At 35.5% G+C, this 15,512-nt stretch overlaps 1 protein-coding gene across 3 annotated transcripts in view; it reads right to left on the minus strand.

The window, feature by feature from the left end:
• The window catches only part of LOC105153557 (rho GTPase-activating protein 20), a 197,537-nt gene that overhangs the window by 177,974 nt on the left and 4,051 nt on the right, over positions 1-15,512 (minus strand). Inside the window, exon 3 of one of the 3 annotated variants that reach the window (XM_087406343.1) lies at positions 13,813-14,173. In XM_087406343.1, the coding sequence (XP_087262469.1) occupies positions 13,813-14,004 (192 nt within the window). In that variant the 5' untranslated portion in view covers positions 14,005-14,173. Of the gene's footprint in view, positions 1-13,812; positions 15,115-15,512 lie in introns of those variants that run through there. The other 2 variants (XM_087406344.1, XM_087406341.1) reach the window with 2 other exon arrangements.

Genomic DNA, 15,512 nt, shown 5'->3' on the forward strand with positions numbered 1-15,512 from the left:
CTAAAGTATTGCTGTAACATCTAAAAGTTTAGCTAGATGCAGATCTGAAAATAATTTTGTTGGAGCATCAAAATAATTACGTAGGAATCTCAAGCAAGATGAGCAATGCTGCAAAAAGTTTTGACATTCTAGCAACTAGTTGAGCATCCTATATAATAATTTTGATAGACCAACAAAATTATTTTCAGATTTATATCCAGTTAAATTTTTAGATATCAAAGCAAAACCGCGTCCTTTCCGTGTACTATTTACAAGACAATTAAAATGCAAATTTTTTTAGGTATTGTTATGTATCAATTGTAATTGGATGACGTGTTGTTTCATAGAAATTTCATAGAATTATAAATACCTTTTACTGAAAAAAAAGAAACAATCTGCGAAGTGAAATAGTGTATGCCTTGTATAACCATAGTCATTACGACATTATTGATATTCTTTCCCGTAATAGAGACGATTTTCCAAAGATTATACTGACGAGTCGTGAGAGAACCTTGACTCTCTCCCGCGTCGTCTCTCAACCGTCTATCATCGTTACGTAGAACCACGACGTGAACATACGATATGTATACGTCGGTTGCGAAATCACGAATGCGTTAGGAGTGCAGAACGCGGTACGCGGAATATTTTCTCGAAGCAGAGATAAAGAACTTTGCGAATAAAGCATCGGCATCGATTGTTGCTTGTAGGGTAGGACATCCAAAAAGAAGCAAACTCGCTCACGAATGTGTCGCGCGATGAGAGTTTAGATGCGCTTTTAAGATTTAACTCTCTTTCTCCCTCCCCCCTCTCTCTCTCTCTCTCTCTTTCACGCTGCCGGGAGATTGCGGAACGACGGGCCTATATACGTGTGTCGGCAATATTGCGACATCGCTAATGCATCGTGAGTGCAGAATGCAGCCGTGGATGCACTGCTAAACTACCATGGTAAAGACAAATAGCGAGTATACGGAGAATCTACTCCCTCAAACAGAAGTTCGAGATGCCAATGCGAATTTTTAGCGTTCATAGGATCGTGCATTACAATAGCGACGCGTGGACAATACGCAAATAACAATTTATATGGCTGTGATGTCTTTGCGATAAATACAAAAATCAGTCACAGTCATATATCATTTAGATAAAATAATAAAATATTGACATAATGTAGATGCACTGCTATAAAAATGATTGTAGATTTTCATAAAACATCGTATCTAAGAATAAAAGAATACAATAAGAATACAATACAAAGATATGATATATATCTATCAATCACATGCGATCATAATTGATTTAATATCCAGTTTAATTATCAGATTTATGTTTTCATTTAAAATATTTACGAAAAACTTCATTCAAATAAATATTTTTGAAACAAACTTTCATTATGCAGTGCAGAAAGGAAACATGTAATGCATATAGATCGTTGACTATAAGTATTCTGCTAGAATGCTCGCGGAATAATAAAGGAAACAGGAAAAGAGTTTTGGAATTTACGACTCTATCCTAGTAATACTTAAGGAATACAATCGATATATATCTTGACAGCATTCATTTGTATATTTACATTGTAACGAACAGATGTAATTACGGAAATATCTTTGCCAAGTATTTTTCATTATGTTATCTGACCTAAAAGTCCACACACCATTAAATTACAAAATACTTGTTTATCTCTGTTAATTCATTGCCTCTATCTTGATGGCATACATTTTAATTGTTTTTTAACGAGCTTTAAAGAGATCTATCTATTCTATCTTTCAATCATGTGTAAAACAAAAATGTTCTCACAGTCAGTCATTTTTAACTTAATCATTTCGAAGCTTTAAAGAATTCAAATTCATGTTTAGAAATATTGTCACAACATATTACACATATATCGCAAAAGAGATTTCACAGCAATCATAATCGCCCTAACAACACGAAGAAATGAAACAGAAAGAATGTATTATCACCATCGATTTATTCTACTGAAGAAATGCGAGAAATATTTGTATGCGAAAAATTTCTGACGGAATCCCGCGACAGGAAAGAGTACAATCATACGTCGATAGCCGGTATTGCAAAATCACTAATGCATGGAGTTGTGCAGAACTACACCGCGGATACAACGAGAAATACAAGCGGTGAATCCTCTTTTGCGTGTACCTAAGCATCATTCCCTGTCACTAAGAGACAATACGGCGATGGCGATTGTCTCACGTGTATATCGCTTGCATTTTCTCATGTGATGTTTGATCACTGTCGTATAAACGTTTTCAACGAACAACACGTTCCTAACGACATTTCAAGGTTTTGTTCTTTTTTTTTCTCCTCTTAACTACTCTGTAACTACTCTTTCCCGATGTAATTCCATGCACGCTTTACTGACCATCTCCCAGGAAAACGCGTGGCCTCTTTTTTTCAACATTTCTATTCGCGATTGCTAATTTTTATCTCTTAACGAGCGCGCGAAGGCGATATGTTATTACACACAGAATGGCTCTCACGATAAATTATAAATATATATACGTACATTATTATACAAGAGTGCGAAAACCGACTAAAAGCAATAACATTTTTCAATGCGCTTTAACTCGGCCGTTGAACTCGACGGGAAAAAAAATCTCGTTACACGCGTTTGCGTGCACCACGCACCGGAAATTTATCGAATTCCATTACGTGAAGTAATACGCAGAAGTCTTTACGATTGAAGATAACACGGGCGTAATTCAATAATGCGCCAGCAAGCGGCAACCATATGAGGTTATCGATTATCTTTCATTTTTTTACGAATGAGATGCTAAAAGAATATTTCTTTTAACTATATTATTTAATAATTCTTACGATTATTTATGAGCAAAAAGTATTCTAATAGTCTCTGAGACTTAACGGACATGGCTTAAGATCTTTTTCCCTCCGCGAAAATCCCAAACTGGCAACGAGAATTCTTATGATCATTATATTCAGGGAACGAAGTTATTCATTTCGAGCGGGTGTAGATAGACGAAGAAGGGATAAATAATTTGCGAGATAAACGGACACATCGCCGATTCACCGCTGGAATCTGAGGAATCTTGACGCAGGAGCCAGGTAGTCTCTCGCACGCGATTCTGTCTTACAATAAATACCTCAGCACACCCAGTTTTTCTTAATTATTTAAGTCATCGCGTACGGTTACGCAACGATGCGTAGCTAATCGCGATCTTATGATTCTCACTAGCTTTTCCTCGTTTGACGTTCGACCTTACCGATCGATATTTCTTTTTCATCACACGCGCAATCTTGGTAAACCTTCCGTTGCGGAAAAAAAAAACAAGTTCACGTTCAGAATTTGCACAATTAACGTAGAAATATCAATCGAAAATTTAATAGTTTAAGGCATTAAGCGTAATATAATAATACAATGATAAGCTGTGTGCAAAAAAAAGATCTAGTCTTTATTAAACACGTGCACAAAGTTTGATCGTCGTTCTTATAAATGACTCTAATGTTTTCGTAAAATGCACGCAAATAGCTCGTGAACAATTCTGAATATATATGTGAGCGATAGATTTCCTATAACGAAAGTTACGACGGAATTTGTGACGTGCCACATGGAGCGTGAAAGCGTTCACGAATACAAATTGCCATATGTACTCACGTGTAAACGTACGTATGTGTGTTGTGTGTGTGTGTGTGTGTGTGTGTGTGTGTGTGTGTGTGTGTGTGTGTGTGTGTGTGTGTGTGTGTGTGTGTGTGTGTGTGTGTGTGCGAAAGATTACACTTATCTGTATGGGCGTATATCGGGCGTAAAAGTCTATTGAAACATTCCCTTTTGTTTTCGATCACAAAAAGTCTCACAACCTTTAAAAAAATAACTTCCAACAGAGTTGTGAAGTTGATTTCAACGTCCATTCATAAACATTTAAATATTGATCGGTGCAACAAGTATGTAATTAATTTATAGTGCGTAACGCAATACTACATGAATCACACATCATTTCTCTCTTCTTCCTTTCTCATGCTATTGGATATAATTTATTTATACTATGCTACGTTAAATTAATAACACTTTCACACTAAATATTGCAAATTTAGCTAATACTGTATATCTAATTTGTATTTATTCATATTAATATTAATATTAAACCCTCAAAAATATACAAAAGTATTGAAAAGCGAATATTACAGATGGATTTATCTTTTCCAAAAGTTTCGCACTTCTCACCATTTTTCTTTATTATAGATTCTAGTTCATACATTATTGTTATTATACTACTATTATTATTATTATATTTACACTTATAATCACGATAACAATTCAATATCGTAAAAAACTTTATGTAATTTACGAAAAAAAAAACAATGAGAAATATGAATAAAGAATTCGCTTTTAAAGTACCGTTTCCAATTTGTCGTCACATTTGTCAGAAGAAAATATAAAAAATGTATTACACCCGCTTGTATGATTTACGATGAATGAACTTGCTAATAACGGTACATATGTGCAGACAGTGAAAAGATCTTTTCTTATTTCGTTTTCTTCTTATCGAGAAGAATGATCGTTTTATGATGAATGACACAATATCCAGTTCCGTTTTCCTTCCAGAAGAATTCTTTCTCGAACTGAAAAATAATTACAACAAAGACTACCAATAATTCTTTCTTTTTAAAAAGAAAATCAAGAAGACGAACATTACATAAATATTTCTAACAATCCTCAAAAGTGTTTATAACACACCAACGTAATAAAAAATACATATGTAAGAGAGGAGAAAACTTGATATTGCATTAACGTCGTTTCACGCGCAAAATTATTATTTTTGGCAAAGAGAAGAAACCTAGATCAAAGCCATGACAAATGTCCAACAAATTTTTCTCGTCAAATCGGACGTTAGCCAATCGTATGAGACAAGATAGATCAAGATTAATCGCGCTTCGTTTTTATCAGACGCTCGTTATCATATTACGCTCGAGCAGAGTGCGTCTCGTCAATGTTACATTCCTTCCTCCTTGTGCGGACAACCGCTGCATTAAGTAATCGATCGTGGCAAACGGCAAGAGACAATTAATCGTGCAACATGGAGAACGCACACTAGTCCGCGCGCATGGGCACGCACGCAGGAATGTGCGTGATGTGCGTAACGTCGGCAATCAGGGTCGTGATTGCACTACACGGGAATCAAATTAGCATTGAGCACCGGCCGTCTCTCGCCATTAGAGCCACGATGGACGGAAAGGTATACAGAGAACGATAGTCGTATTTGTCGCCGATCGGGTGGAGACACGGCGAACAAGTCCGGTGTGGCTTTTACGTAATGTTTTTATCCTTGCTTCTCTGTAGATCTCTGCTTATGCGCGGCGACGAATCTTTGGTAACTTCAGAATAAGATAGCAGGAGCGTTTGCGTAAACACATCCCTATAAAGAGTAACTTTTATTCTAGGAAAATACTGAAGCCAATTTTACTTTTACTCGTAATCGTACAAACCTCACAATTTAGTAAAAATTGCATAAAAAAATCTTGTTTAGACTTTTCGTGTCATTTTAGATGTTATTCATTTATAAAATTTAATTATTTATATATTGATTTTAATTATTTATATAATTAAATCATTGATTGAAGACTATTATCGACAATCCATCAAGTTTTGATTTTATGATTGACAAGTATTTCTAAACCTTAATCACGTTAAATTAGACCTGTTGCTCGTGAGAGATATCGTGCACGAGGTGCTGCAGATATGCACGTGCTTCTGTAAATACGCGTTAAATTATCCAAGTGTATGTTTGCTGTCGAGAGGCAACTCTGTCAAGGAGATAAAAGTCTCTGACACGCAAATGCGGAAAGCCTTCGAGAATCAATCGCCCCATTGTCTGATTGGAAACAGATGAATAGGAAATGAGATAATAGATACTACTTAAAGCGTTTATCGTGTTTGACGAGAGTCTGGTATTTGGTATGCTTGTGTCAAAAACGTGACAGAAAGGTGCGAGAAATAGTTAGAATTCCAATTTTTTATTTCAGAGATAAATAGACTTAGAAAAGATATATGCGTTGCGTAATTACTGTTATTAAAAGAATTTTATATTCAATTTCAAAATGAAAAATTTTGTATTCCATATCATAATTTAAAAAGTTTACTTTAAACTAAGAATCTCATAGGACCGTACATGTGAAATACACAATCAAGGAGAAAAATACCTTAAAAAAATGCCTTTAAAAAATTATATATATTGACTTTCAATTTGATCGGAGCAACTTGAGCGAAAATTCTTGAGCATGATTCTTGAAAAGTGAAATCAAGATTATTTGAGTGATAAACTTTAGAGATGACGCCCGTCATCCTTAAAAAAAAAGACGTGATCTGAAATTTCGGATTAAAAAAAATTGAAGTAATTTTATTGAATTTGTTACCGCTCGTTACACACCTCCAAGCGTGATATAAGTCCGTGCAGTGAAAGCTTTGCCAACTTCAGAACCACGAATTACTTCCTGAAAATTTTGCTTGACTTTTTTTTTCAATTTAGTGAAACATACACACACAAGCATGTGAAAACACGTGTAGTACATTGCCTCTTTTTAACGTCCTACTTTTGTTGCCAAAATTACTGGAAAATGTCGAAATACGCTTACTTAAGAGTCTGTTAAAAATCGTAACAGTGCGATGAAGTTATTAACTATCACGCGAGTATTGCAAAGCGCGAGGAATTTCTAAGATTCAAAGTCGCGGCATTCGGCAAAATCGAAACTTATCATACGTCATTATTCGCCACGTTCGCACTTCGACCATTTACAAGCAGCATTTCTCGAATTGCCGCCGCGTGCGGCATAATTATGGGACATTAGCAGCACGCGCGGCACGCACAAACGAATGCAGTGCACAAAGATCCCGAAGAGTCGACGGACAAAAAGCATCACAAATCGACGACTGATTTTACAGCCATGACTTGCGTTATCTGTCTTTTCTATATAATAATAGGACAATATTCTAGAAAAATATTCTAGATCTTCTTTAGGTTTATTAACTTTCATAATCAACAACTACCGATATCTTGAAAAAAATATTTGCAATCGATCTGTGGTTTTCAATAAAGACAACGGTTGAAATTTCGGCAGATAATTTTGGTGTCCTTGTTTAATGTCACCTCTCAAAAAAAAAAAAAATAACATCGTAAGAACATTATGACGTTGGTCATAATATTTTCAGCAAATAGTCTTCGCAGAAAAATACTATTTATTACAGAAGAGAAGTTTCATGCTAATGATGGAATTCCAATTGACAAATGGAAAAAAAATGAAATAAAACATGAATACATAAGTCGAAAGGTAAAAAAAAATTATTATTGAAGATAATACTGTAAAAACTCACAATCATTATTCCGTCATTCTAGAACAATTATGCCAATACACACATTTCATTTAAATTATTAAAACTTTTCCTTTTTTTAGTTGAAAATATAATAAATAATTTTGAAAATTAACAAAGCAAACAAATCGAAAGAAGCTTACGAATAAAGAATTAAATTGTTTTCTATAAAATTTTATGACGCGTAAAATTACTCAATTTTACTGACTCATTGATAAAATCGACTATAATGATACATCGCCTTTTTTAAGAAACCCGATATTAATATGTATCATCGCGACTCAACATCGTTCCGGCAATATTCTTTATCTCGGCTTAATTGACTCAGCCTGTAATGAAAGTCAGTCTAGAGATATATATGCGTAAGAACGCAAAGATGTATACGTAGTAATTGATAGGTGCGTGATGCACCGAGATTCAATAAAGTACAGGTAAATATAACTGGTATAACTGCGCGGCCTAATCATATCGCGATAAACGTGGAGATCTAATTTGAGCATTGCTTTCTCTCGTTCACATTACGAATTATCTCTCCCAGCCATTCATATGTTCGATGATCAAACAATCGTATAATTTACATATAACTCGTACAGTGAATGAATCTAAAACCTCGTTTAAGAGTTATTCAATCCTTGTTTCGCATTTACTTGGGTAATCATGTACGATTAACAAATTATAGTTGTACAAAGTTATATGAAGATAAAGTATTAAAAGTATCCGCGGTTTTTTGTTCAATTTTTGAATGAAAAAATCGCGGATACTTTTTAAATGACCCAATAAATTGTATTTTAAAATATATATTTTTATATACAATTTAAATTATTTATTAAAATTAACTCGTTAAATTAGGCTATTAAATACCCATATATCCCCTGCATGCATATCAAGTTCAAACAACTTGATTTTTGAATTTTATTTATTCTTTGATGCAAATATTCACATCTATAATCATTTCACAATTTACATAAATTACTTAAAATATATCCAAAAGAGGAGAAATATTACACTCTACGAGAAATCTTTTTCGTAAATGTTCTTTAATAATATGATATTAATGCCGACATTGAACGATGCTCTTTCGATAGTATATTATTTCAGATCGAATGAAAAACTGTACATAAGTAATTCGTCTAACCTGAGGTAATAACTAGAGAACTTTACCACATCAAGCATAATTAACTTGTCAGCGTGAATGAAATAATATACGATATTAGTCGTGAATCAAGTGAAAACGCTGGCAAAACTTGTGCCATGCCATTCCTGTTCACATATATGGATACGTATATCGGCTAATAAACAAGTATGTAATGAGTGAGAATCGAACTTGTCGGATAACCGACATAACTAGCACCAACATTCTAATCACAGCACCATAAACGCTATCACACAAGCATCACTTTCTCTATTCAGCTAAACAACCATCCTGTTAACCTTTCCTAACTGCTGAAAAGGATGCCATGATGGCGAGTTGTATTTAATTTCCTGTCTAAGAATGACCATAATAGTTAGAATGAAACTCTCAGAGACTATCGAACATACGTAATGAAGGTGAGAATTTTATTATCACAATTAACTTTATGTAAGTAGATATGCTGAGCAACAGTCGCCCGTATGATACATTATAGTTTCACTGATCCATGTTGGTATGTGTATACAATAAGAACATAAATTGCGAGAATTAGGAGTTTCAACTCGCTGATAACTAATTCATTTTAATCCGAATATTAAAAATTTGAACAGAAATTTACATTCAAGATTATATTGCTAACAACATTTTTCAAAAGAAGTAATTAAAATTTAAAAAATATATGTATATGCAAATAAAAAGATTTTCTACCATAATGATGGCTATTTTTTGAGTTAAATAGCGAAAAAAATCGAAGACATAATCAACACGATATGATCAAGAAATGTGATTAATATCGTTTTTCTCGAGAAACGAAAGTGAATTTCGCGAGCGACGAGTCAACAATCTTTAAGTATTCCTCGTGTCGATTCGAGCCGAAAAAAATAACGTCTGCAAAGGATGCACGATATTCCTCTCTCCTATGTTTTTGTGACTGATATAAAAACATCTTACGTCGCATTACAGAATACCCGCATTTATGTAGACTTTACATACTTTCATCGAACTTGTTCGGTCTGTAGAGTAACGTTCATATTTTGCACAAATTTATAAAAAGCAAAAGATAAATGTCATTTATTTGCGAAGGAAAATTATGCAGAATAAACGCAAAAATTAAAAATTCATATAAGAAGTAATATACATGTGTATGTGTGATCCATTTCATAAATCATTACTATACTTTAGACTGCGGATTATCTTTATCCGCAATATATCGAGATATCTTATGCGTTTTGTTACATGCACATGACACTATTTATGCGCCATATAATTCATCGAGAATGACTTTCCGACAGCCAGGATAACACGACATAATTGTACAACTAATTAAATGACTGCAGAAACGTCGAACGCGTCCTTGCATTTTACGCGCCAATATTTCAGGATACCTCAAATACTTTTGTAAATAGCTGTAAAGATCAGACGGAGAAAAGCACGTCTTAAGACACAGGCCATTCTAGACATTCTAGAATGTCAAAATATTAATTTTTCTCTTTTTTACATTTTTTAAATATTTAAAATCTCGAAAATTAGATACTAAACATTTTATATTTGATATTCGTCAAAATAATAAAAGGTGAGCATGAAACGCATGTATCGTTTTATCCTTCTTTATTAATTGATAAATAACAAGGACAAATGATACATCACGCGCTTCATGCGTAACTTGGAATGCATCCAAAGACGTAGATATTTTTAAGTGTATCGTATAAGCATTTAATTGACTCTGTCAATACTCAAAGGCATCTTATCAAGTGTAAATTGGACAAAAATGAAAAATATAAACATTTCGAATTAGAAGAAGTATTGATTTTTTATAATCCCGGTATATCGCTAATATTAGAAATAAACCTTTATTTTTTTTAATCGTAACTGTATTTGAAACTTTAAACACATTTTTTATTAGATCACATTTTCATGCTCTAGATCAGAATATCTTATCCTTAATTTCATCAAGAATGGTACACGATTTTTTCCGCAACAAACTTTATATTAAAATAGAAAAACTAATATAGTAATTAAAAATGCGAATAGATTAATAGAAGTATATCTTCTAATGTATATTGTTTTCAATTTTGTTATGCAAAAAACTACGTTTCTAATACATTTAATTACTTAATATTTTTAATTTCTTTCAAATCCAACATAATTCTCTAAAAAAATTTCAAACTATTAATTCTCTAATTGTACTTCAATTAAGAATTTACATTGCAATCCGAGTAAATACAATATCCCTCTATAGAATGGAAAAATAGTTTTAATTAGCTAGTTATTTGCATGTATAACATATATCCCGAGATAGAAAAATCGAACGATAATCGTAATCTTTAGCTGATAATAAGGGAAAACAGTGAGAAATCGTAACAAATTATTTTCTGAGGACAGCCTTCACAATATACGCAAACTCAGACATAATCGGGCGTAATTACGACATAAATCACACGTACTTATCACGCGATCGACGAGAGATCTCGCCAAGAGCTCGTCGGCTCAACGGTCCGCGGTATTAGCGATAATATTGCCGATTATCGTTTCGTGTCACACAAATGCACGTGCGTGCTGTGGAATCTCCTTTAACCCTTTGCGGTTGAATATCGGCATTTAACTGACCACGGACTTTTACTCTTTTGCTCGAATGCGTCGGCGCGTAGCCACGTCGCAATTATCCATACGTTTAGAGTGACGAGTGAATTGCGAAACGGCAATCTACATTAAGTACCCAGGTATATAGTTGATACCGTTAACTCGTCTCTTGATTATTTTTATTACGACCACACCACCACACGTGCTAATTATTACAAAGTGATCGAAATTAGCTCGTGTTTGAATCGTAGGTTTTGTACGTCGCAACTCCTTTGATATATATTACGTAGAATTATTGTCAACAATCTTCCCTTTAAAATAAAAAAAATTAATTCTTCGTGAAAATGTCTACATTGAATACATATAAAATATATATTGCTTCTTGTATAAATTTTATACAATATTAAATATCTTATATTTCTGCACAATTTTCCTTCGTATATAGATAAATTACATCGTCTACAAATTTTCATAAATTTTCGCATAATACAAACGTACTCTATAAATTGTACAAGTTCGATAAATGTATGTGCCTGAAGTCACAAATGCGTAATACAAAATTTCAAAATATAATTTCTCTAAAATAAAATTGTTACTCGAAAAAGTCAGAAATAAGACACTGTTCTAAGTGTTTCATTTAAGTTTTCAAAATTTTTATGCATTCAAGTATTTAAAAAACATTTTTATTTAATGTGCGATTCAGGAAACATTCAAATGTTCCCTCCCCCCCAAATAGATTAAATCTAAAAGAATTCGAAAGAGGAGAAGTCATAATCGCGATTATCACGCAATAATCATGCTTGGTCGACAATACATTTATGTACGCCACAAAATCTGAATCGATTTTGCATCAACCCACACTAAATCGTTGACCCAGTTTGAGAATGAGACAAAAAAGACAAAAAAAAAGAAAGAGAGAGACACGTCGCTCATTACTTCGCGCATGAATAGAAAGCTCCAGCCATCGATCGCGCTTTCCTTCTTACGACCGATTACGTACGAAAAGACGTCGGAATTGAGCGTACAACGCAATACGCGTGTATACACGCGCTTCTTTCGCCCGCGATTGAGCATGTATCCGGCACTTCCTTCCTCGCAATCGCGGCGGAAATGCGCGAGGGAAGCCAACGTGTATCGGGAGGCTGGAGATTTATTTCTCTCCTTGATGGCACCCGGATAAAACTGCTTCCTCGCGTGCACCGCGCGAAAGAGCAAGTGTGAAAACGACGTTACATTGCATTAATTCGCACGCATCCGCGGTGCTCTTTTTATCCGCGTCACGCGAAATAATTCTATCCGATTCACTTGAGGAAGAGCCGTGAGAATACGTGTATATTGATCCCGATGTAAATCTCAATATATTTCTTTGCGATTTTTTTCCGGTTTTCTATACATCTTACTTCCTTCAGGACTTTTATATGGCATTCATATTTGAGATACATGTACACTGACAAAATGTGTACTAAATATTATTAAATATTTGAGAATACTTATTTATATCGTGTTAAGTATATATTTATTTGGTACAAGAACCATTAATTTGATTTAACTTAATTTTTTTTCAATGAATAAATATTTATTTACTACAAATAAACGTTTAATCAGTACTATAAAAAAAATACGTATTAAGATTTAGTACACTTTTTTTCGCAGCGTAATAATAATTGATGCGACTCTTACTTTTCGCGCTTGCAATCTCTTGTTCGCAAGAGGCTACATATTTAATTGTCGACGTGTACTTTTTATCGGTATGTCTGAAATCTAATTGTATCAATTATGTCAATCATGATTTTGAAAGCAGAATGCGAACTTTGCAAAGAGAATATATTTGACAATGTGCGCGCGAAAGCGGTACAAATCAACGGACCGCGAAATATGAGAATGAAAAGTGTAAAGAATTTCCCTGTAGAGAGAGAACATTAAATACCGAAGGTAACACCTCTTACTCCCGTATATATAATGTGTAAACTCGATATATTTATACTGCTACATTAATCGCTGAAGCCGATGACGCTTTGATTTCTACCTTGGAATTTGCGCCGGTTTCCTGTCACAAATTTATGCTTGTATTCTTCGTAACGTCAACGGCGAGCAAGTAAAACCGTGACAACGATATATTCTCCAGCGATCGGTTCTGTTTATAATTACATCGGAAATACTTTCACAATTCGCGACGACCGGAATAGTGCTCGAGGTCGAAGATTTCATTTCGTCATAAATAGTTGTACCTATAAAAATTGTTTTGATTCTAGCATAAAACGTATTTTAAATTTATTTATACAAGGTGATTTATTGTAATCTTAGCAGGCAATTATTTTTCAAAGGTATGTAATTTTTTGTACTAAACAACACTTCAAATAAGTTGTATGGTACTTTTATTTGGAGTTTTTTTTTTTTGGTAAAGTTGTAATTTTTACAATATTTACCTTTTAAAATCACTCTGTATAAATATTTAAAATACATTTAGGACTAGAATTGCACGCGAGGATAAAAACAATTTTTATACACAAGCATTTTTGACAAAATGACACCCTGTATAAAAACTTACAAGACAATTTGTAATTCATATCGTAATCAATATACATGTATATATATATGTATATATATATGCAATTTATTTCAATATCATTAATTAGTTAATTAAATATCTGTTAAATATATCGAGCACTCATATATGACTCCCGATACCAAATCTTTCAATTACGAATACTTGTATATAAGATTTAATATCTAGGAATGTCGGCTAGCCGATATCAACAGGTATGTTTATGAGTCAACAGAGCAGTTTACTCACCGTGAGCTGCGTCTTGTCAGGTGCAATCGCCGTGATCTCGACCGGTCTTGGCTCCGGTGGGTTCGCCCTGCTGAGAATCGCAGCCGGCATTTTCGCAACGAGGGACAGCCTCCTGGTGAGCCGTCTGCCCAATTTCGAGCGACGGCGCAACCTGATGTGGGGTCCGGTACCCTTGTAGCCCCCGAATTCCATTCTCGATCGGACGTAGTCGATCAGGATCCCTGTCCTTCCTAGCAACCGCTCTCACTGCTCATGGTGACACTGACACGTATACCCGATGCCACCGTTGCAGTTACGTGATTATTTGAATAAACGTCGTGTCCTCGCCAATGTCCATCTCGAACTCGCTCCAGGTTTCACCCTGGAAATGAGATTTCCCGTCACACACGGTTTCACATCTGATCACTCAGCCGCACGAGCCGGTGTGGCTGATGTGACGAATGCTCCAACGTTTTCGCCGCCATTTGCATTTTTCAAAATCGGCCCGCGATCACCGAGAGAGACCAACGTACGACGTATGTTCGCGTATGCTCTCCCGCGATTCGGAACTCCCGGAAGTATCTCGCGTTTGAATAACAATCCAGATGATAATCTCGGATTGAATCTCGCGACGTATACGAAACGAACTCGGAGCGCGCGCGACGTAATAAAAACCAACTGGATGCTGGAGCAGCTCAAGTATACACTCACGCACACAAGCCTCCTTCGCGCGAATGCGAATGGACTGAAGTTAGACGGGCAGGAGAGGAGAGGGGAGGGGAGGGGAGGGGACGAAGACGTGCGAAGGGAGCCGCAGGGAGCCGACGACGCACAGCCACAGTCACACGTAGCCACGTTCATGCACCTGCGGGCATCACGCGCGACATGCTGGCCATAGCACGAGCCACGAGCGCGAGCCTCCTATTTTTCCTCTCTTTTCCGTCTTATCGTCGAGCCGTCGAGGAGTCGAAATATCGAAATATCGAAACGCCGGAAGGAGAATGCCTGTCCGACTCTTTCGTTCTCGCTGCCCTGGCGATCACTCGCTCGGTCTGCCTGACGCGCTTCGACTGAAATTGAATCGCGGCAGCCTCCTACCACGCGGTCCGTCGTCGTGCCGCCTTGCCGCCTTGCTGCCTGCTGGCCACCACTAACCGCCCGCGCCGCGCCTCTCTTTCCTTTCCTCGCCTCACTTCACCTAGCGTTGCGTCGATGCGTGCGAGGCGAGGAGCTGCACCGCCGCACGCCGTTGGTAAACAAAACGTGTCCCCGCGGGAGATTAGCGTCGCGTTCAAGACCGATGATGTAACGGGTGCGCGCACCATCTCCACACGATTAAATTATTATGCTCTTAGTCGTAGAGACGCTCAAGCTGCACTGCACTATTCGCGAACAACTTCATGTTGTCACTAACTTTATACTACATGTATATATCGACTTTATAACATTTCCAGACGTCAATGACGCGCTAACTCATAAAAGTATATGTATATAAATACAAATATTTTTATAAAAGTAAATCTAAATAAAAGAAATATAAAATCTTTATGCGTATCAAGCTAAAAATCTTAATCCGTATCAAATTAAAAATTGAGATTGAATTTAAGAATGCTTCAGCTGACAATTAATCAGCTAAAAGTATTAACCAAAAAAATCAAAAGCATTTGGCTTTTTAACGGCTTGTACAGCGTAATAATTACACTTTTTTGCAGTTTTAGATG

The sequence above is a fragment of the Acromyrmex echinatior genome, chromosome 5 (genome assembly GCF_024713525.1).
Source record: "Acromyrmex echinatior isolate Ae372 chromosome 5, ASM2471352v2, whole genome shotgun sequence".
NCBI lineage: Eukaryota > Metazoa > Arthropoda > Insecta > Hymenoptera > Formicidae > Acromyrmex > Acromyrmex echinatior.